The 24,902-nt window shown below is 35.6% G+C and overlaps 1 protein-coding gene across 1 annotated transcript in view; it reads left to right on the top strand.

Annotated features, from left to right (window-relative positions):
* Phlpp1 (PH domain and leucine rich repeat protein phosphatase 1) overlaps positions 1 to 24,902 on the top strand; it is a 223,954-nt gene that overhangs the window by 84,961 nt on the left and 114,091 nt on the right. The window contains exon 2 of the mRNA XM_076836775.2: positions 21,719 to 21,915. Coding sequence (XP_076692890.2) covers positions 21,719 to 21,915 — 197 coding nt within the window. The remainder of the gene's footprint in view (positions 1 to 21,718; positions 21,916 to 24,902) is intronic.

Below are 24,902 nucleotides of genomic sequence, written 5' to 3'. Positions count from 1 at the left end.
CATGTAAAAAAGGAGAAAGGGACCTTATTGTAAAAGGCTCTCACTTTGGTCCTTAACTTGGTTTTAATTACTTGGTTTGGTATTTAAGGAGTTTCTCTAATCTGATTATGATCCTAATAATAACCGAGATAGAGCCTTATTTTCTGGAATGCCTTGTAGACATTGGATACTGAATTGGCTTCTCTAGCTAGCTACCTGAATTCTTTGCATGATTCAGTAGTAGGTTTTTGTAAACTCTGAACTCAAAAGAGCTAATGAGTCAGGATGTTTTGTTGCTGCTGATAGTAGAAGCACAGAAGTAGAAGAAAAATCAGCTGAAATTTAATTTTACAAAGTCCTTTTTTTGTTAAATGAAAGTATTTAATCAGAAATTTCTCTTATTGATATTTGTGCAAATTAAGTTGAGTTGAATTCATTTCTTACATAATTATACAGAGCAATGAATTCTTAACTGTAATTTTACTGAGGATGACATGTTTTACATGGTAGGTTTGGAGCTAAAAAAATGCATTACATGGACATTGTTTTTATGTAATATACAGTTTCTCTACCAAAATTATTAATTCATTTAGACATATTAGACAAATTTGCCAAAAAGTAATTATAAAATACTTGGATAGTTTAGTTGGGAGCAGCTACTTGGCCAAGTGTGCCAGTGTTTATTGTTAAAAAATGCTGTCCCAGGTGTTCAGAGTCAGCTGCCTTGTTCAGTCTTTGTTGTAAACTTGGTGATTTTAAGCCTCAAGGATTATTTTTGAGTTCATTTTCCTCAAATGATTAGTAAAATAAGGTACTAGAATTTGTGTCAGTGGTGATCATATTTACCAAGTCTAACAGTTTGGTAAATTCCAAAATATTCATGTAAATTTTATATCCAGATTTTAGAAGTTGTCAACACTATACCTTTTAAAGTAAATTATTGCTAACTTTGCTTATTATAAACATATTGATTGTCAAAGTACTTCTGTGGGCTTGCTCAGATTTCTTTAATTATAATAAAAAGGATACTTTATTGAGTGCTTTCTGCAGTGTCTGACATTGTATTATATGCTTTACCTGTGTTTCATGTAATCTTCACAACAGCCTTCAGGTTTGATATAATCTTTATTTTATAGCTAAAGAAGTTGAGTCACAGAGAAGTTCAGTGTGTTCATTAGTTTATTCAGTAACTATTGAGTTTATACTGTGCATAAGACATTGTTTTAGGTGTTGTGGCATTGATAAAAACATTAAAACAAATAAAGCAATTCTACTGTTAAGAGTATTTGTCTTTAGAGTTTTTAAGGAACTTACCCCAAATTGCCCAACCTCTGGCAAGACAGGGCTGGGGATTTGGACAGTATGACTCCAAAGCTCATGCTCTTCACACTTCCATTTATTCCTATCTCTATAACGTCCCATTCTTCTTACTAAATCTTTGGTATTTACCCTCTGTCTCTTCAGCATTTTAACATTTCTCACCTATTTTCTTGTTTTTCTCTTATAACCCATTTTTCACACTTAACCTTTTATGCCATGTTTGTATCTGAGAGTATCACTCCTGGTATCCAGGAACATGATTGGCTTTTTGTTGCTTTATGTCCAGTTCCATTTATATTTTTACTTTATCTTTCCTCCTTCCCTTTTTACCTTTCTTCTTTTTCTTGTCAACTTTTCCCCCTCATTCTTTCGATGACCTTCCTTTAGTTGGTCAGTGTGTGTATGCTAGCATCTAGAGAAGGGCTGGGTTACCCCTTCTATCCTGTAGGTCAGCTTTCTGTCACTGTGACAAAACACTTCAGAAAACCAACTTAAAGGTTTATTTTGGCTCATGATTCCAGTCCATGGTCAGCTGGTTCCATTGCTTTTGTGCCTGTGGTGAGGCAGAAACATGAAATGTGAAGGGGCTTGGTGGAGAAAAGCTGCTCACATCATTACGGCCAGGAAGAAGAGAGAGGGGAGAGAGAGAGAGACAGAGAGACAGACACATGCACTAGGGACAGAATAAACCTGTTAAAGGCCTGCCCCCAGTGACCTTCTTTCTCCCCACTTCCTAATGTTTATGCTGCCTCTCAAAAGCACCATTAGTAGGGGACCAAGTCTTTAACACATGGCTTTTGGGGGATATTTAGTATCCAAACCATAACCACTTTTAATGGGAAGAGAGGTTCGGAGGAAAAAAGAAAGGTTAACTCACCAGTGGTTAGAGAAAATACTGTGTGCCCAGAGCTGGGGAGCAGCAAGTTTGCTGGAACTGTAGTCTGAGCAGCAAGAGGACAGGGGAGCAACTCAGGGAGTAAAAGAGAGGACCCCAGGGGCTGGGATTGTAGCTCAGTGGTAGAGCGCTCGCCTAGCACGTGTGAAGTCCTGGGTTTGATCCTCAGCGCCACATAAAAGTAAATAAATAAAGATATTGTGTCCAACTACAACTAAAAAAATATTTAATTTTTTTTTTTTTTTTTTTTTTTTAAAGAGAGGACTCCAAATGTTCTTGGAATGGGGGAAGATTGGGGAAGGGGGCAAATTTTATTTCATGGCAGGGAAAGAGCAAAGTGGAGCCTGAGCACAATGGGATTAACCCATTCCTGTATGGAATAAATTTGATGACTGAAATTGTTCTAGTATCACCTTTGTAGTATTTGTGGCTCCAGAACATCATATGGCTAACAATAGTATATATAGAGAGCTTGCTGGGTCTGGACTACAAAACGCAGCTGAATCAACAGTAACTTTATTTCTGATCTCCTAACTAGGGCTAAATATCTTAGGGTAAAAATAAATACTAATAGGTTGAATTGGAAGTAATTCGGTCTCATTCTATAACCATTGCTCAATAAATGCATAGATACATGTTTTTATTCACTTTCTACTGTGTGCCAGGCACAGATAATGGCTAAATGGATAATAAAAAACCCTTTGCAGGAACCTGAAATTTAGTTGTGCAGAAAATAACAACTTGTAAAGTCTTTCAAGGCATATAAACAAGGTTGGAACCTTCTAATTAAGACTTCTGGGTTGGGGAGTCCAGTTTGTCAGAATTCAAATGAAAAACTCAATTGGAGTTCAGAAAAGATATTTCAGGCAGGTGAATAGTAGGATTGAAAAAGACAGGGTAAATATGGGAAAAGATGAACAAGTTAGGACTGGGAAGAAGCCAAGTCAGGGTTGCATATTAAATTGAGTGGCTGAAGATGAATTTTAAGACTAGGCTAGAGAATGGAGAGTGCTACTGTGATTTAATCATCTTATGGTTTTTGTTTTCATTTACTTTACGCCAAGTCTCTCAAGTAAAACAGATTTAGAAGTAATCTCAAAACTTTTAGTTTTAGAAGTCTGTTGTCACCAGAAGACATATATGTTAAGGGTTCATATTAGTCTTAACACTTTATATAAAGAAAATTTTAATTAAAAATTGACCCATCATTAGTTTTTAAAATTAGGTTACGTTTTAAAAAAATATCGTCTTATTAGAATATAACATACATTCAGAAAGGTGTATAAGCCATAGCCATGAATGACTATCATAGAGCGCAAGAGGTAGAATATTATCAGCATCTCGCATCCTCAGGTGTCTCTCCTTGGCATCACACTCACCGTCATCCTCTGGAGTAACCACTCTCCTGATTCTACTACTGTAGATTAGTTCTGCTTGTTTGGAGCTTTATATAAACAGAACTGTATCATATGTATTTTTTTTTTTCATTTAACACCTCTATTTTAAGGTCTGAAATTAATCCTTTTTTGCATGTATGAGTTCATTGCTATGTGATATTGAATAATTATTCCACAGTTTATACTACTACTCTTTATGTGTTGGTGACCACAGACATTCTTGTATATCATTTAGTGCCCATTCATATATATATATATATATATATAATTTATTTTTGTTAGGTAAATCTCTAGGAATGAATGGATGAGTCTGGTATTGTTGGTCTTAAATTCACCCATTCTAGATGGTATGTATAGAGTGAGCTCACTATGATCTTAAGTCTTATTTCCCCATAACACTTTTTATCGGCTCTATTGATAACTCTGTGGGGGTCACAGGGGGACAGCACTTTGTCTATTTTTTTTCTGGATTGCCTCTTTTTGTTTGTTTGTTTTGGTACAGGGGATTGACCTCAGGAGCACTCAACCACTGAGCCACATCCCCAGCCCTATTTTGTGTTTTATTTAGAGACAGAGTCTCACTGAGATGCTTAGCGCCTCACTGTAGGTGAGACTGGCTTTGAACTCATGATCCTCCTGTCTCAGCCTCCTGAGCCACTGGGATTATAGGCATATGCCACTGTGCCTGGGTACTGTATCGCTTTTTTTTTTTTTTTTTTTTTTTTAAGAAAAGTAATTTGTAGGGGTCCTTTTTATATATTCTGGATTTTAGTCCTTTGCTAGTTTTATATTTTGCAGATTTTTGTTTGTTCTATGGCTTGCTTTCCTCCACTCACCTAGTGGTATCTTTTGATGGCAGACAGTCTTAGTTTTAATGTATTCTAATGTGACTCTTTTCCTTAAGGGTTCTTGCTTTTTGTGTCACATTTAAGGGTTTGTTGCCTGTGTTAAGATCATGAAAATATTCCCCTGTCATGATGTTTGGATATGGTTTGAGGTTAAGATCTACTCCCTCCCCACTTGGATAGCCAGTGGGGTTTTTTTGGGGGGGGGAGGGGTAGGGGTAGTGGTGTATGGATGGCATGCCTTGATTTTATTTGTTTATTTTTATGCAATGCTAAGGATCGAACCCAGTGCCTGACACATGCTAGGCAAGCACTCTGCCACTGAGCTACAGCGTCAGCCCCGCCAGTGGGTTTTTAAAAAAATAGTTTCAAATCATAGTATATAACATATTTCAAATATATTTTTATCTAATTCAGTCTCCTCTGCAAATACTTTTCCCCCCTTGTTGTATAGGGTACAAATACTTTTAAATGACTTAAAATATGCTGTCTTTTAGTAGAAGTGATGGTTGTTCTGTTTCTATTACAGTATTCTAGATTGCATATAAACTTTTTCCTGCCTTCCTATGGGCTGCTTCTCTTAATCTATAGAGAAAAGAAAAAAACAAACTAAAAACTGAAAGAGGGATTTTTATATAGTGTCTTTGCTCTGAGGAGTCCTGTCTTTATGTGGAATACAAGAAATACCCTGTCCCTGTGAGGTCATTGGGTGTGATTATACATATATAGAAGAATGGAGAATTGATAGGTAAAAATTTACTCAAGTCTGTCAAAATTTATATTACCTTACTTCTATTTCTTCCTTCTTTAACTGGTTTTTTAATAGTGATTCCAAAAAGAATTTATTTACAGATTTGGAAAGAAAGGAAACCTTATGTTATTATTTTCCTAGTATTTATTCTTTATATTTTCCTCTGGATTTTCCCATTTTTCTTCAAAGGCATAAAGCATAGAAGTGACTGTAGCTGTGGAGGTGATAGATAAGTCTTAGACTTTAAGGGAAGCTTGTGGTTTGGTTAGTTGATTCTTTTTTGTTGTTTTAGCTATTGTTATTGGTCCTAAGATTTTGATAAAACCTTTTTCTTCTGAAAGATAGATAAAACTTACAAGACAAATATTTTATTGTTTGACTTCATAATGGCTGCCAATCTTACTGGAGTGAGATGGTATCTTAGGGTGGTTTTGATTTGCATTTCTCTGACTGCTAGAGATGGTGAGCATTTTTTCATGTACTTGTTGATTGATTGTATGTCCTCCTCTGAGAAGTGTCTGCTCAGGTCTTTGGCCCATTTGTTGATTGGGTTATTTGTTTTCTTATTGTTTAATTTTTTGAGTTCTTTGTATACTCTGGATATTAGGGCTCTATCTGAAGTGTGAGGAGTAAAAATTTGTTCCCATGATGTAGGCTCCCTATTTACCTCTCTTATTGTTTCTCTTGCTGAGAAAAAACTTTTTAGTTTAAGTAAGTCCCATTTGTTGATTCTTGTTATTAACTCTTGTGCTATGGGTGTCCTATTAAGGAATTTGGAGCCCGACCCCACAATATGTAGATCGGAGCCAACCTTTTCATCTATCAGACGCATAGTCTCTGATTTGATATCAAGGTCCTTGATCCATTTTGAGTTAACTTTTGTGCATGGCGAGAGGAGGGGATTCAGTTTCATTTTGTTGCATATGGATTTCCAGTTTTCCCAGCACCATTTGTTGAAGATGCTATCCTTCCTCCATTGCATGCTTTTAGCCCCTTTATTGAATATAAGATAGTTGTAATTTTGTGGATTGGTTTCTGTGTCCTCTATTCTATACCATTGGTCCACCCGCCTGTTTTGGTACCAGTACCATGCTGTTTTTGTTACTATTGCTTTGTAGTACAGTTTGAAATCTGGTATCGCTACACCTCCTGATTCACACTTCCTGCTTAGAATTGCTTTTGCTATTCTGGGTCTTTTATTTTTCCATATGAATTTCATGATTGCTTTATCTATTTCTATAAGAAATGCCGTTGGGATTTTGATTGGCATTGCATTAAACCTATAGAGAACTTTTGGTAAGATGATAAAGATTTTGTGGTGTATTGTGGGTACAGTGCTTCCTATTGTTGGTATATCTAAATGTTGTTTGCATTATTGAAGTTATATCTTTGGGGATTAGCTTGATATCTGTTTTGGAATGCATAATTTTCTATTTATCTAAGAAGAACTTTGTTCTCAGGTCTTAGTATGAGATTATATTCTTCAACTCTTAAGCTGTTAAATACCATTTTGTTTTCCCTATAAATTTGTTTGGGATTTTGTGAGTTGAAGTGTTGTCCATAGAAGATAAAATAGGATCAGAAACATTTGAGGAAATTCCAAGAAAGAAGAACTTTGAAATGAATTTTTAGTTTATCATAATTAGTTATTTACTCCAAAGTTGTCAGCTTTTCATATACCTTTTTTTGAACGAACAAAATTTCTCTTACTGTCTTTCACAATGAATCTTTCTGGTTTTGTGTAAAATTAATATATTAAGTGGGGTTTTCTTTTTTCTAGTTAATAGTCTTTAGGAATTATTGCAGTGTGTAATCACAAGATAATTTTCTTTGTTATATGAAAAGGAAATTCTGTCTTCTTTATTACATAGTTATTGGCAAAATATAAGAGCTGGTGATAGTGAAGCATCCTTATCATAATCAGTCTTAGTTTATCCAGCAAGCTATATTTTCTGTTCATTGTATTTATTCGAAAACTCAAAGACATAAAATTTGGGGAATACTCTAAAGTTTTTAACAAATTCCATTTGTATGTACTGAGCATTTGTTCTGAGGCTTATGATTTCTGCAGAAGTATAAAGATCATTCTGATATTCATATAGTTTATAAACCACAATAGGATTAAGGTGTTTTTACATATGTATTATTCTGAGGTGAACAGTTAGAGACAGTTGATGCAGTGATGCATCCCAGTATTCTGCTTCTGCTGTGTAGGAGGCAGAGGAAGATAAGTCCAGTGTGGTAAGGACAGAGCCCAGTAGTAGTATATACCAGGACAGCTCCAGAATGCATTCAGAGATGGACAACATTTGTCCTCATATTGGGATTGGAGACATTTCTTCTCCATTATAACCTGTACACTGAAGGGCTAAAGTAAAACTGAAGGTGCAGATAAACGGAGGCTAATAAATAGTAGCTAATGAAAGCATCCATTCCCCCAACTTTGTGATAAAAAAGCTAATCATGATTAAAACTTTATAATGTTCCCTTAAAGGAATTTTGTCACAGTTAACAATGGTAAATGTGAAAAGTGAGAGTATTTTTTTTTTTTTACTTTTTAGCATAAGAAATGGATTTTTAAAAAAATATTTATTTTTTTGTTGTAGTTGGACACAATACCTTTATTTTATTTACTTATTTTTATGTGGTGCTGAGGATTGAACCCAGGGTCTCACACATGCAAGGCTAGCACTCTGCCACTGAGCCACAGCCCCAACCCCAATAGATGAATTTTTAATAATCATTCTCAGGAATTTTTATGCTCATTGTTGATCACTGTTATTAATAATTAGCAAGTAGTTTTTCTTCCTAAAAATATGATGAGTTTAAATTGAGGTACAAGTTATATAATAAGCTTACTTGGTTGCAAGTATAGGCTTCTTTCTGAACAGTATATTAGCTAAATTGTTTATTTTTTTTATAGATTATATTGCCTTTATGTCTTCGGTAGTTGAGACATTTTCTTTTATATGCAGTTGGTCATTAGAAGTGTAGTTTATTTTTTACCTCCAGTTATTTTGATCAAACTTTTGTTGAATAGCACTGTGTATTTGTCCTTAGTGTTGGTCCTCTGAGAAAACAAAAGTGAATGGCATAATTCTATTCCTGAAGCTCATTGAAGACAGAAAGGCTAATTGTTCATTTGAGCATTATATGAATCATGCCTTAAGTACTAAGCACATGGAAGTACAAAGTGTTTTGGGAAGACCAAAATAGGAGAAACTAACTTGATAGGCAAAAAGAGGCACATGTAATGAAATATTTGAGCTGGGTCTTGTAGGATAGGCAAGAATTGCTTTTCTGGTTTAAATGTAGACTTTTTTTTTTTAAGTTGTAGATGTACACAATATCCCCACTTTATTTATTTTTTATGTGGTGCTGAGGATTGAACCCAGTGCCTCATGCATGTGAGTCAAGTGCTCAACTACTGAACTACAATAAATATAGACTTTTAAGAGAAAATTGTTTTATTAGAAGAAGAAGGCTGAGTTTCATTACTATAACCAATCTGAAAAAAGTCTTCCGTCAGATTTCCAAATTCCTGTCAGTAATCTTTTAAAACTTAAAAATATTCTATTAAACAAAAAGTTTTAATAATTTTCGTAAGGTTCCCATAAAAGGGATTTGACCAGAATTGAAGTTTTTAAAATAACAGTTATAGTTGTGGGCCATACTTATGCCATAATTTTAAGGCATGTGCTTCTTATGAAAATAAATTTAATTTTCAGATTTTTGGTTGCAAGTATAGGCTTTTGTGTGTATATGTGTGTTTACTTACTATTTTGTTGATTTTTTCCCTTTTTAATAACTGTCAGGTTTTATCTAAGCTGATGAATACAATGTAGATTAATTTTATTGTATGATCTAATTTTTATTTGTACCCATTAGCCAATTAATTACTAGTGAATTAATTCTGCTGGTATTAAGTATCTACAACTAAGCATGTATGTATCATTTAAAACTGCTTATAATTGCTAATATAAGTCTCCAGATTCCAAATGTGAAAACCCAGTCTCCATATAGTAAGTTTTTAGGCATTATTTAGTCTGAGATGTTAATGATTTGGGGAAGAGGGGGTAAACTTGATCAGAAATAATCTATGATTATATTTGGAGGTCAGAATGATTTGGTACAACTGGTTCAAACACCTTGAGACAGGGAGCCGTGTTTACCTGGGAGAAGGTGGGCAAGGGCAAGTGTGATAGGACAGTAGGACAGAAAGTTAGTGGAGGGCCAGATCAGGAGATCCTGCCAGGCTGTTACCGACAATCAGAAAGTCATTGAAGGTTTGGGGGCAGAGGAGTGAACATGATCTTATCTGTCTTTTACGAGTATCTGGGTATTGTGTTGAGAATAAACTATATCGAAAGGGAAAGAGCAAAAGGAAGACAACCAGATAAGAGGCTATGGAAGGAATTCTGGAGAGAGGTGAAGATGGTATATTTAGCAATGTAGATGATGGTGAGTGCTTGAAAAAGTGGTTGGATTCTGGATATATTTTAAAGATATGTCAAAGGTGGAGCTTGGATTGGATCTGAGGTGTGAGAGAGAGAGGAGTCAAGGAAGATGCCTTGGGTTTTGACACAAGATAAGAAATAATGTAATTTCCTTTTCTGAAGATAGACTACTTTAGAATAGTAGGAGGAGCCATTTAATTTGGAGGTATGTGTTAAGATTGTTGGACAGTAAACTAGGATTGTTCTAGAGATACAGATTTGGAAAGTTGAAAGTTTGATGTAACGAATCTATACTTTGGTGGATTTCATCCATTCATATAATCTTGTAATCATCACTTCAATTATGTGCAAATAGATACCTATTTAGAGCCTCAAGAAATGAGGGAGCGAGGAGGATTTAGGTGGGAGAGGTTAAGGTAAACATGAATATAGTGATATGGGACAAGGAACACTTCTGCCTTTGGAAGTCAGGAATTGGAAAGGCTTTGTATAAGAGCTATCATTTGAATTGGGCCTTGAAGATAGGTAGCATCTCACCTGGTAGAGAAGATAATGCCACTGGAGAATTGGTTCATAATGTGTTTTCCTTCCCTTCTCACCTTTCCTTAATTTCTTAAGTCCTCTTTTCCTCTCTCTTTCCTAACTCCTTTCTAAACAGTGATTGTATTTACTTGCTGGACACATTCATGGATTTCCCAGGCCTATGTATAATATGGTAGGCTAAGAATGACTCCAAAAGATTATGTCTGCATTCTGATCCCTAGAATTTATGAATGTGACTTTGCTTTGAAAAAGTTCTTTGCAGATGTGATTAAACTCAGGGTTTGGAGATGAGGAGATTATTATCCTGGGTTTTCTAGAGGGGCGCTAAATTCAACTAGAGACCAGAGAGAGATTCGACACATATATGCAGACATGGGGAAGATGTAAAGACAGACAGAGGTTGGAATAAAGTAGCTACAAGCCAAGAAATGCCAATATCCTCTAGAAGGTAGAAGAGGCAAAGAGGGAATTCTCTCCCCAGGTCTCTGGAGGGAGTGTGGCCCTGCTGAAACCTTTTCCCTTGGATTGCCGTAACAAATACCCAACAATGGATGTCTAGAAACAACAAAAATTTATGTTCTTGTACTACTGGATGTAGAAGAGGTCCTGCTCTAGACTCCAGGGGAGGAGCCTTCCTTGTCTTCTCCAGTTTGGGGTTGCTGGTAATCCTTGGTGTTCCTTGGTTTTCTAGTGCATCGCTCTGTCTCCACCTCTATTTTCACTAGCCTTTTTCTTAGCCTAAATGCCTCTCTTATAACAAGGATAACTGTCATTGGATTAGGGCCTGCTCTAATCCAGTATGACTTCATTTTAATTTAATTATATCCAAAAAGAGCCATTTTGCATGTAGTCATTTTCATAGGTGCCACATATCTTTTGGGGGGATACAGTTCAACTGACAATAGTGGGTATGGATAGCTGCCACAGTGACTCTAAAGAGTGGAAGCGAGGGAACTAATTGGGAGGTTGTTATTCTAGAGGCAATAGATAGCAGCTTTTAGATTTGAAGTATATTTGGGGATAGAGTTGACAAGATTTGTTTAGGTAGTGTGAGACAGGAGGAGATTATGGATGAGCTTTTCTACTTTTATGGATATATAGTTGCTAATTCCATAGGGATGACCTTGAGTACATTTAAGTAACTAAAAATAAAATGATTGTCATTTCTCAGGACATAACTAATTCAGTGTTTTGGGACTGTTCCTTTTAATCCCCTTTTAAAATCCTGTATGTTGACTACATGAATGTGTATGCTCAGTAATTATGCTCTGTTCAGTGTTTTACAGGTAAAAGGGAGATCTTCTGTACATGTGTTGACATTTAGTTCATCATCTAGTTAGTTGAGAGTAAAATTGTTGAATATGTTAGATTGTGATACTTTGCAAGGTTAATCTTTGTGGTTTTTATGTTCTTTTCAAGTGCCAATAGTTGAAACAAAGGAACTAATTGAAGATACTTAAACAATAAGGTTTGTTTACCTTACAGAGAACCAAATCATTAACACCATCACAGTCTACTAATCAAGGATTGTTGGACTTCAGCCAAGATACTGCCCTTCTAGGGACAAAAAAAATGCACTGGATATTTCATGTATCTTCAGTAGCTTGAATTTCCAGGAATGGTCCCTAGCAGCATGATACTTTGTCTTTTGAAGCATTTGCCTTTAATTTTTAAAAGTCAAAAACAAATTTGTGTCCTAGCAATCTATTTAGAGCTCTGTAAGTAAGGATTGATTGATATTAGCTTATATTTAGTGATTGAATTTTAGTATAAGCTAAATACTCTCACTGCATTATATTGAAAATACATATGGCAATACTGAGCAAAGGTGGATTGTGGGAGCATAATATTTGAATATTGAATTGAACATAAAAACCAAAGAAAATTAGACTTGTTTAGATCAGAGGTTAGTAGTGTAATGGATTGTTGTCCCAAAATTCTTGTCTACCCAGAACCTTAGAGTGTGACCTTAGGATCTTTGCAGATGTAATTAATTAAGATGAGATCAATCTGGATGAGAGTAGGCCTTGAATCCATTGACTGATGTCCTTCCAAGAAGAGGCTAGAATATGTAAAGATACACAAGAAGGTGTTGATGTGAAGACAAAGGGAAGGATTGGAATTTGCTGCCACAAGCTACACAGTGTAGAGGGTTGTGTATATCTACCACAAGCCAAGAGAGAGGAATGGAAGAACTTCTTTAGTGTGCAGCAAAAGGAATGAATCTCATCAACACTTTATTTTTGACTTTTAGATTCCATAACTGTGAGAAATCAAAAATTTTTTTTAAACCACTCAGTTTGTGGTTTTCAACCGTTATAAGCAACTAATATGTATAAAAATAGCTTAGGGTTTCTAGACTAATTTCCAATGAAAGGTCATTGGCTACCTTCAGGAACATTCTACCTATTTTTCAGCTGCTGCTCAGAGTTGCTGTTCACTTGAGAGTTGGCTGTCCATTATGCTGCCTACAAGAAGTGTGCTAGTATTGTGTCCTCCCGTCCCTCCTTTGGGAGAGTAGCATGTCCATAGCCCTTTTTGTTTATATATCAGAAGAATGGAAGCCTGGCACCTTATTTGTGAATATTGATGTTCCTAATTCTAGAATTTGATTCATAGGATATATTAGCACTTTATTTTAGTTTCAGTGAGGGTGAAATTTTAAATTAAATGTCACTGCCTTAAGGAATAGCTACTATAACAACCAACTATACAAATCTAATAGTTTAATATAATACAAGTTTCTTTTATTCTCATGACCAATTCATTGCTAATGTTTCTGGTCAGACACCTCTATTCCAGTTGACTCAGGTAGCTAGTCATCTTATGGCACATTCACCCCCTTCTCAGAATCTTCTGGACCAACTTCATCTGGCTAGTCAATGGATGAAGGGCATATGGAAGACAGTGTGGACCATTTAATAGGCATATCTGGAAGTGGCATATATATTGCTGCCTGTATTTTGTTGGCTAAAACCAGTAGTTCGGCTCCTCCTGATTTCTAAGTGAGATAAATAAATGTAGTTCTTATGTGTATCCAGGAAGATATAATGAAATTGTAAAACATCTAGCCAGTCTCTACCAAGACAGCATATTGTTATTTGGTGTTCTCATATAAAAATAATTTAAATATATATTTTTTGTTGTATTATTATTGGATGTGGAATTTCAATTTCTAGGTGTGTTCTAAGTCAGTCAAGCTCCCTTCATTATTTTGAATAAGGACATTTTAAAAAATTCATTGCCCTATAAAAATTATAATAGATAATTTAGAATTATTGCTTTATAATTTAGAATTGAAAAGTATGACCTTGAATCATATATACCATTATGCTTTTATGGTAGCAAATACAGCAAAAACCATGATAGCCAATAGCATGTATTTTCTTTCCATTGTAGTTTGAGAATTTTTTTTTTTTTTTTAAATCTATTGCTAAGTGTGTTTCTGTTCTTTGAAGTCACATCAGGTAGTGACATGTGGTAGAGTAATCTTTCTTTTCCTTTTTTTCATTTGTTGAAAAAGTGTTTTGGATTGAGAGAACACTGAAAAGGCTCTTAAGGTATTGTGTGAAGTTATGAACAGGGAATGTGAAACTATCATTTCTAGAAAGTAACAGATGGTGACATTGGACTGACATATGAAGGTTAATTTGAAAATTTCAAATTTGTTTTCTTTGCCAGATATGAAGTAAATACCAGGAGGCCATATTAGCTCCCCACATATTACTCTTGGAGTTGAACTAAAGAAACTCATGGAGAAGGAAGGATGGGTTATATTTCTGTGAATGCAAAATTGTAATGAAACCCATATTTGAGGAAGATACCTTCTTTAAACAAAATACTTCCTAAGAAGAAATGTGAGCATCAAGTATTAAGGAAAATTAAAGAGTAATTTTCAGCTGTCCATAGAATGATAGAATGGAGAGAACTTTAAAAATGCCCAAGAACCAAAGCTAGTTCCTTATGAAAAACCAGTGTGGGGGAAAAAGGGAGAGTGGGAAATGCAGTACCTGTTCTCCAGTCCCTTTGCCTTTCTCATTTCTCTCTACCCAGGTAGTACTGTAACTCGGTGGGTCTCAAATTATGGTCCCCAAATCTGCAGTATCAGCAGAATCTCAGTCCCCATATAGAACTATTGAATAAGAAACTCTGGGGGATGGGGGTGGGCGGGCAGAGCCTTGCAGTCTGTGTTTTAGCCAGTCTTTCAGGTGATTTTGGTGTGTGCTATAGTTGGAGGCCTTCTGCTCTAACTGTCTTCATTGGACATTTCCTTTTAATATTTTTGCTGTATATTACACAAATGTACAGTTATAATTATAATAATGTTCATTACTTTGATTTTGCATATTTTAAAAGTTCATAACTAATTTTGCTATAGTTTATGTGAAAGTGTGTTTTGGTGGGGGTACCCCCCCTTAAGTTACTTTAGCTCTGTGTTTACTAAGTTGTTAAAAGTACTGAAGGATAACTTAACATTTTTCAAGTACTGTTTAAAGAATATTATAAAGGAAATTATAATCTCTAGTAGTATTCAAGAATTTAGGAGTTAGAGAAAGGTTCGAAGCATGACATTTATCAAGGATAAGGGTCTAAAGTAATTTGAGAGATATAAATAAACCTAATCAAATTGAGTAGCGTGTCAGAAAAAAAGCATGATTTCCTGGGTGGTTGACTTTATACATTTTGATCTGATACATAAATTAACCCTCCCCCAGTGTATTAATAGCTGGTTGTCATATGTATTAGCTAAAGAGCAACTAGTCTTAAATTTGTTTCAGAGCTCCTGCCAGCACTTCTGGCTGAGAGCTTTAGCCTCTCAGCTCTGAGACAAAATTCCCAGGTACAGTTAGTGCTCAGGTTTGTAGACCTCTTTTTGGAGTCATTTCAGTCCTTCTTGCTAGCTCTTGAAATGACCCCAGGTAAGTAATTTAATTCATTCTTTCTGACACTGAAAGTAGTCAAAAAGGATTTAAGGATTTATATGCAATAAGAAACAAGCTTTAGAGTTTTTTCAGTCTAAGCTTGAAAGATAGAGATGGTGAGCTAAGAGTTGAGTGTTTTTACTCTTTCCAGACCATTTTCAACTCTATTTTCTTCCATTAATTCTATGTAGTGATCAAACATTTTTAGTCTTTGGTGGGGTATTAACATATAGTCTTACATTCTCCAACATTGGGGAAATTATTGGAATTGCTTAATGTATCATTCTTACTTTTGCTTTTGACTCTTTCTAGTTACAATAGACCCTTTCTACTAGTTTATTATACAGAGTAAGTAGAAACAACTTTTTAGACTTTTTTTAGGGAAATGAAGAATTAAAATTTTACTATGTTCAGTAAATAGAAACTAAGTGAAACCAATATAGAAAAGTTGTAGTAGTTATTGCTCCAAATCTTAGTGGCTCAAATCACCAAACATTTTTTTTTTTTTAAAGAGAGAGTGAGAGAGGAGAGAGAGAGAGAATTTTTAATATTTATTTTTTAGTTATCGGCGGATACAACATCTTTGTTTGTATGTGGTGCTGAGGATCGAACCGGGGCTGCACGCATGCCAGGCGAGCGCACTACCGCTTGAGCCACATCCCCAGCCCAACCAAACATTTATTTAATCTCATAGTTTCTTTGACTTAGGAATTCAGAAATGGCTTAGCTGAATGCTCTGGCGCACGGTCTGTCATGAGGTTTGCAATATTTTTGCAGGTTGTTTTTGGACTGTGCAGTGGCTTGAGAATCCACTTCTATATCCTTTACATAATAGTTGATAGGAAGCCTCAGTTCCTTGTTGACTGTGAGAAGGAAGTTTCAGTTGCTCACTTTGTTGGCCATTTTTCATAGGGTTGTGTGAGTGTCCCATTGACATGACAGCTGACTTTCAAGAGAGTGATGCTAGAGAGAGCCAGCCAGGAGGAAGCTCGTTGCCTTTTCTGATCAAGTTTCAGAAGTCACAAGTTGCCACTGTTACTTCTACCACATTCTGTTAGAAGCAAGCCACTGAGTGCAGTCCATACATGAAGGGGTTGAAATGACCACTTTTTGAAGGGAAGAATTTAAAAGAATTTATGGATATATTTTTAAATTACCCAGAAGATGGGTTCTAGGAAGTATTTAGCAAAGATATTGAATGGCAACATAGTTGTACTTACTTCTGTGTTTTTAGTGGTCTTCTGATTTAAACAGCTGGAAGTCCTTAAGGATAAGCATCTTGAGTTCTAGGGATGAGGTGCTGGAGAAGAAAGAACTGCTCAGGGAGGTAGAATTTTGAAAATGGGCAAAGAGAAGTGCTCATCAGTGTACATATGTGAGGAAAATATGCAAGGCGTGGGACGACACAAAACTTGAAGCTCATACAGGGCTATCAATAGTTTATGTTCCTTCTAGCCAGAGTGGAAAACTTTATGATTACAGGGTGTGCGGTAGCGCACTCAGTGGGATATTGCCTGCTAATATTATTATTAATCTTAAGATTGCCTCGGTCCTACATAGCAAATCTTAGAAGCAAGCCTCATAAGAACCAAAACAGTTTCAAATAAGTATTTCCTAGAACAGAGCTTTGTAATATTTATAGAAACACAAATATATCAAGCGCTCAGTAAGGTAAAACTCATAGTGAATAAGCCATCTAAACAAATCTTATCAGTTGTGTGAAAAATATTACCCATAATGAGAGAACTCAGTGAAATTAAACTGATACAAATGATAAATTAGTTGACAAGGACATTTAAGCAGCTATTATATATTATAGTTCTATATATTTTGAAGATAAAAGAAAACATTAGCGTGTTAAAGAGAAATACAAAAATATGTAGACGTGGGGAGGAGAGGCATATTCCCAAGTTGAACTTGTAGAGATGAACCATGTACTAGATAGATTTTACAGTAGGAAGAACACTGCAAAAGAAAAGGTTAGAGGCTGGGTTGTGGCTCAGTGGCAGAGCGCTTGCCTCATATGTGTGAGGCACTGGGTTCGATCCTTGGCATCCCATAAAAATAAATAAATAAAGGTATCGTGTCCATCAGCAACTAAAAAAATTTTTTAAAAAAGATTAGTAAACACTAATTGACAGTACCAATAATGAAATGGGTGGGGGGAGGGAATAGAACAGAACAGTGAGCTGTGAGATAACTTCAGGTAGCCTCACATATATACAATTGGAGTCCCTGAAAAGGCTCATGAAATAAGAAAAAGTATTGAAAAGTAGTAGCTGACAATTTTTAAAACTTTGATTGTAAAAATCGGAAATTTCACAAACCTCAATTATAAGAACATGAAGAAAAGTATGCTAAAAACATCAAATTGTTTAAAACTTGTGAAAGGAAAATCTTAAAAAAAGACAGTAAGGCAGGCAGGGAATGTTCTCTTCATAAAGGATCAAAGAATGGCAACAGACTTAATCAGCATCAGTGCTTGCTAGAAGACATTGTAGAGCATCTTTAGAATTCTGAAAGAAAAAGCTGCTAAACTTGAATTCTGTACCCAGTGAAAAAATAATTTAATAACAAAGGAAAGGAAGACTTTTGGATATACAAAACCTGACAGACTTTATCACTAGAAGACCTGCATCATAGAAAATCCTAAAAGTCATTGAGGCAGAAGGAAAATAATACCAGATCAACTAGATCTATATAAAGAAATGAAGAGCACTGAAAATAATAAGTATAAAAGATTAATTTAAAAAATTATATAATTTACTATTCATAGTAAAACGAATGGAATGTGAGCTGTAGAAATAGGAATAGACCCTCGCTTTGAGTAATTTTACCATCTTTTATTTTCTGTCAATTTATCTGCCAAATTGGATGTCTGTGCTTATTTCTATGTTTCTTCTCCTAGAGACCATAGCTTTCATCATATTTTTCAGATGGCTTTAGATGACACAAAAACGTTGAAGCATCTGACCTAAGAGGAAGACAGAATTGAAATCCTGAATTCTCATGAGTGTGAGGAAAACATCTGTTAGGAGCTGACTTTGGGGACTAACTTGCAGATCACTCTAGATTTACGGCCACAAAACATATCAGTTTTGATGGTGATTACCAAAAGCAGCTCTCAGACCTTGGCTACCAAGGTTTCAAATCTGAAGGGCTGCTGTAGTAGACAGAAATCCAAGTGATTCTGTTAAATGTGGTCTTAGAAACACTTCCCTAAGCAGTTTGGTGCGCAGAACATCTCCCCCCCCACCTACTTCTTTTTGCAGTACTGGAGATGGAACCCAGGTCCTCATGCATACAAGGCAGCCACTCTACCATTGAGCTACATCTCTAGCCATAACATTTTCTTTTTTAAAGACTTCAATTAATTAATCCATTTATTTATTTATTTTTGGTACCTGGGATTGAACCCAGGGATGCTTAAACACTGAGCCATATCCCCTGCCCTTTCTATTTTTTTTTTTTTTTTTTTTTTTGAAATGGGCTTCCTAAATTCTTTGGGGCCTCACTGAGTTGCTGAGGCTGGCCTTCAACTTACTTTCCTCCTCCTCAGTCACTGGGATTACAGGTGTGTATCACCATGCCTGACACTTAAAATGTTTTTTAATTGGTGCATATTATTAACATAGAACGGTGGGCTTCATTTTGTTATATTTGCATACACTTCTAAACTTAATCTAATCAATTTTGCTGTTCTTGAATGTCTACATTTGGCATAGGCCTGGCTTATTGTGGACATTACATACCTTTATCACCACCTAAACAATAATTATACAACATGAAATAAGTAAGAAGTTTTACTTTGGTGTGGGAGAGAGTTTGAATGAGTAATTAAGACCCAGAGGCCTAGTGTGATCCCCTAGCCTCATGTTGTCATTGTCTACAAGTGGGCTGGGTTTTTTTGTGTGTGTGTGCCAAGAATTGAATCAAGGGTCGCCCAACCACTGAGCTGTATCCCAAGCTGTTTTTATATTTTAATTTGAGACAGGGTCTTGTTAAGTTGCTTAAGGCCTTGTTGAGTTACTTAGGGCCTCACAAAGTGGCTGAGACTGGCTTTGAACTCACGATCCTCTGCCTCAGCCTCCCGAGCCTCTGGGATTACAGGTGTGCTCCACCACACCTGGCAGCGAGTATCTTTTTAAAAAATAGACTAATGTAAATGTCTTTCATGTGCCAAGTGAGTTAATAAAGGAGAAAAACTATATGAGTACATTTTAAAATCTGTCTCTGTTTATAGTTCTTTCTCTTGTCTCAGTTTGCAGTGTTGCTTTGCTAACTGTCCTCCTGATAAATGCCTTCAACTTGTAGGGAATTAGAGTAACATTTTTAAAGTAAAAATTTTAAGTAAAATTTATACCAATTGACCCAGCCCTTAAACTGGCAGGAATTGGTTACACTGGTGTTAACAGCATTTATTAGCATACTGGACAGTGGGAATTATTCTGAACTGAGCATTGGCATCAAGAGCTAAGATAATGTCATAGAATAAGGAAGCCTGACACAAAGGAGTGTGCTTCTGGGCAGTTGCCCAGGTATATATTACCTCATTCATCTCCATATTCACCGGAGTCCAGCTGGTACACAGCCGAGTCTGAGGGTGTGTGGAACACCCAAGGAGAGAACAGACAACAAAGATATTGAAAGTCACTGAGTGCAAGATGAGGGATTTGATTCAGACTGGGGTGTTTAGGGTTTTTCAAGGACAGACTGATCTTACCATTGGGTTCTGGGACTATCTGGAACTCTTAGGAATTTTTCTGACGAGGGAATAAAGTACCAGTCTCTCTCTGATGTATTCACATTCTTAAAGAGCCTTTTGACTTAGGTTGAGTCAGTTTGGTGATTTGCTCTTGGGCTTTGTCTAGGATGTATATGGAGTTGGACAATCAAAAGGCTGTCCCATATGTATTGAGTGCTCTTTTTCTTCAGGCTCTAGTTATTCATTGATGTGCATAAATGTGACAGGTTAAGAAGTGCCCTTGAAGCCATTCTCTGTGGCTAAAATAAAATGCCTGCTTCTTTGTATTCGTGTGTGTGTGTGTGTCTCTGTGTGTGTGTGTGTGTGTGTGTGTGTGTGTGTGTGTAAGAGAGGGGGGACGGCAGAAGGGGGCGAAAGAGGGACATAGAGATATCAGATCCTTTGTTAGAGAATGTTATTTATTTTACAGTCAGGGAAATTGGATTTTGTAAACCCAATGGGTGGTACATTGCTTTTAGTCCCTCACTTTTCATTTTTTCCTCTGAGTTTTTTTTTTTTCTTAGTTTTTCTCTTCAGAAAGAGTCTATCATGTATGAAGGAGCTGTAAGATGGGAAGCCTAGGCATCACCCTTTCTGGGTATAAATGAGCCTGTGCAGAATGGGTTATGGAATGACTATCTGATCCATCACTGGCAGCCTTTGGCAGTCTCCTGGCTTCCTACTTATTTGTGGGGGAAATTAATATTTGGTGGACAACATCATAGCACTTTCTAGTGAGAGTTCTAGCATTGTAGTTGTTTGCTGAGCTACTGGTTCAAATAGGTCTACCACTATTATACTTCATTCTGGTCCAGCCTTCGCAAAATTATTTATAAAGTATGTTGATGTACTAATAGAAACAAGTAAAAAAAATCAAATCTATTGGTTTTGTTATTTTCTAAATCTCAGCCAAAGGAATGGATTAGGTGGGTTTAGTCATCCCTGAATCTTGTTGAGATCTATATTTGGTGCTGTTGCTTTTCTTATTCCCTCTCCTATGGGCATTAGACATCTATTAAAACCAAGTTGACAAAAATTAACTTTTTTTTAATGTTAGTATAAAATATACTTCCTCTTGAGTTCATTTTTTCTCCTGATTCTCAGCACCTAGTCAGACTTCCAGGCAAATACATTACTGACTTGGGTCCTCCTAAAGGACTTGTAACCCTTATTAATTTCGGAGCTTTAATACTCTTTGATATTACATATTCAGTAGCTAGAACTACTGTATTTACTTCTAATGTTATGTGTTCAGTTCCTTCACTATGTTATGTTAATCACAGTAGTTCTCCCATTAAGTTGATAGGACCTGCCTGAATATTGTTCTGCCAAATTTAGTTCCCCTTGGGAAATGAAGTCTCTTCAGATCTTTCTCAGCTCTCTCTGTATCTCCAAGTCTTTGTTTTCTTCTCCATGAATCATGAGCATCCTGGTACCCATTCTTCATGGGTTGCTCTATGGTTTTTTGCTCCTTTGGTCATAGAATAGCTAGGTATTATTGTTTTCCTATCTTGTATTATGATATTTTCTTCTTGGTGTACTTAAATCAACTCCAGCCATCTATCATTCATGAGTTCATCTCTTTTTAAATATAAAATTAACTGTAAGAATATACACAAAAATAAAATTTGGGTTAAAACCGAGGCATTAGAGTGGTCTCTCCTCGGTTTTTGAGGAAGAGGCTCTTAATCTGCTACTGACATGCACCTGTAGAGTAGATGTAGTAGTTCTTCCCAAATTCTATGACTGCAGCTATCATATTGTTTCAGTTATAAGATGGTTTCCACTTAATTTCTGGTATGTGGATGAGGAGGAAACAAAGCTCATTAAAAAAAAAATAACATGTTTGCTTGTGTTTGTTTTAGGAAAACCTCACAGCACCAGCAGCTCAGAACGAATTCAGCTCTCAGGAATGTATAATGTCCGCAAAGGCAAAATGCAGTTGCCAGTGAACCGATGGACAAGACGCCAAGTTATCCTGTGTGGGACCTGCTTGATAGTGTCATCTGTGAAAGACAGCTTAACCGGAAAGATGCATGTTCTGCCATTAATTGGTGGAAAAGTAAGTTTAAAGCAAACAAAATACTAAAAAGATTTCCCAGCATCAGTAAGGACCTTACTTGGAGCTGTTTCTGTGATAAGAGTAGAGGTGTTATTCAGTTGAGAACTTCCTCTGTTTCTGTTGTGCTCCGCTGGTGGGCCTTGTTGGTCATGGGAGTTGTGGAAAATAGCGGAGCCGTTGGCTCATGTAAGGCCATGTAATGTTAGCTTCATTAGTAAGTGCATTTTATCTACTGGACAGAAAATAGATAGATTTCAATGATATGGTTTATAGATTATAAAGTCATAGTTTTTTGAGTAGACATTGATATTTGAGCATATATTTTCTAGCAGGTAAAATGATCCCTGGGTCTGATCCTAGGAATAGAAAGCATACCCTGTGAAGGTTAAAGTGTTCTAATGCTTAGGATTGTACTTTCCCTTACTTCTGTTTGTTCAGTGACCAGTGGCATTATCATTTTTAGTTTATTGCTATGGCTGGTCACACATTTTAGACCTGAAATGTTAACTTGTTTCAGATATACCTGACATATTTTCTGACATTACTGGTTGCTTTTTTTGTGGGGAGGGCCATGTTAACTATTATAAACTCCCAAGTTTTGGTAGGGGGGTACCATCACCATAATTACATATGTCAGTGTTTCTTGATTTTTAAACGACATAATCTGCTAATAAGTAGGAGGGAAGCTTTGGATGAGAAAATACATTAAAATTTGGGGACACATATTCCCCTCCCCCGAATTGGCATGGGAAAAGAGGCAGGTGATACAGAATGTAAAGAGGAAAAATAATAAGACAACTGTTAAAGTGTTGACCTTTCTAAAATTGACAAGTATCTGATCTGTTCCAGGGGAATGAAGATGGTAAGACTAAATGTGTATAATAATAAATGTTTTTGTTGTTTTGCTGTGTAGCAACCTGCTCATCATTCATAAGTTTTTTAGCATTTAGTCTTTCCTTATGAGTTGTCTATGTCAGCTGTTTCTTCCCTCTACTGTTCTACATTTTATTCCTAAAAACACTAAAATGTTCATTTTCAAAACAAGGTTTTGGCCTGAAAATATATTTAGAATATAGTCAGTCTTTTGTTTTGAAACCATTCCTCCTTAGCTTTTGTCTGAGCATTGAAAAGTTAGTGACTAAAACTTGTTACTAAGACTTTTTTACTTTAGATAGATTACTGAAAACTTAGTCATAACATTACCACTGCAGGTCAATATTTTAAAATGCATATTTAATGTTTAATTCTATACAGCTGTTTCTTCTCTGTGATGCTGGGGATTTACATAGGCAAAACTATTAGCATTATTTATTAATATCCTCTGTGTGGAAGGCACTGTGCTTGGTACCCCAGAAATATCAAGAGGGGGTCAGTCATCATTGCTGCCTTTGGATAGCTTATAATTTCATATCAGAAGATGAAGAATGGACACAATAATATCTTGTGTAAGAGTAGTGCAGAAAATAGAAAAGCACTGTGGGAGATTAGTAGAAGGAAAGACTGATTTTGTCATGAGGAATAAGGAATTTTGTATTGAAAGAGGTAACAATAAACGATGGAATTTGAAGGGTGAAAAAATCTTTTGACATATAAAGGAGAGAGATGGTGAGAAAGATTATTATGCTTAAGAGGGGCAGAGGCAGGAAAGCATGTGGGATGTTCAGATAAGGTCAGAAGATCCAGTTATAATTAGCATTTTCATTCAGAGCTGGAGACTTGTTCTCTTTCCCAGGCTTGTTATTGGATGGACTTTTACTATCGAATGAATTGAAAGTTAATAGCTTCCTCTTTTCACATGTAAACCTGGTAAAATCTGTTTTATGCTATGCCTTCAAAAATAATTGAGTATGTTAAAATTGAGTCTTTGAAAACTGTTGACTGAGTTGGGAAAAAGTAATTCACTTTTTTAATCTGCACTTTCATTAATGTTTGTTCCTTTTTTTCATTCTGTTTCATTGTTAGGAAAAGTTGAAGGTAAATGGAAGAGCTTTTTTAAAAAAATTTGAACATAGGAGAACTAGAAATAAGGTGTGATATAGATGGTTATAGTCCAGCTGTAATTGCTGTGGTATCACATTTATACATACTAAAGCATGCTCATTAATTTGCATTTTCAAACAACAAATAGTTTTTGTTAAATAAATAAAGCTTTCAAAATTTAGTTGTTGAAAAACATTTGTTTAATAAAGATATATTTTTATTCATTGTGCATTTATGGTATGTTTAATTTGTCCTTGAGAATTTAAAATAGATTTTTAGAAAATGTATTTTAATTAATACTTTAATATTTGTTAAATTATGAAGCATAACAAATGGAGTAACTGTTAATCTGTCTCTCAATTTAGAAATTATAGTAGTCTGAATACCAATTTTTTTTTTTTTTTTTTTACTTGTGTTCTCTTTACATTTGTCCCATTGCTTCCCCTAACTCCAGAAGTACCTATTGTCCTAGAATGTGTGGTCATACATAAATTTATCATTCTACTATATTTTTCTTGTTTTGAATTGTATAGAAATTTTATATGCTGGGCTTGGTGTTGCATACCTGTAATCCCAGTGGCTCTGGAGGCTGAGGCAGGAGAATCACAACTTTAAAGTCTAGCCCTAGTAACTTAGCAAGATCCTGTCTCAAAATAAAAAATAAAAAGTGTTGGGGATGTGGTTCAGTGGTTAAGTACTTGGGTTCAATCCCTGGTACCAATAATAAAAATAAAATAAAATTGTTATCATACTTTGGTCTTCAGTGATTGAATTTCTCCATTCAATATGATATTTCATAAGTAAGATTTCATGTTATTGATGTGGTTTTCATTTCTACATAATTCCACTCTGTAAACATCCCCTAGTTTCTTAAGTAATTTTCCTGCTGATGGTTGCTTCCAGGTTTTTGTTATCAACAGTGCCATTGACATAATCTTTTGGTAATATGCCTCCTGGTATGCAAGTACTTTTTTTTTTTAAGGCAGTTGTTTGCATCAGAATTACTG

The sequence above is a fragment of the Callospermophilus lateralis genome, chromosome 17 (genome assembly GCF_048772815.1).
Source record: "Callospermophilus lateralis isolate mCalLat2 chromosome 17, mCalLat2.hap1, whole genome shotgun sequence".
Classification (NCBI taxonomy): domain Eukaryota; kingdom Metazoa; phylum Chordata; class Mammalia; order Rodentia; family Sciuridae; genus Callospermophilus; species Callospermophilus lateralis.
Note: the sequence above shows the minus strand (reverse complement) of the source record. Positions and strands in the feature narration are given on the sequence as shown.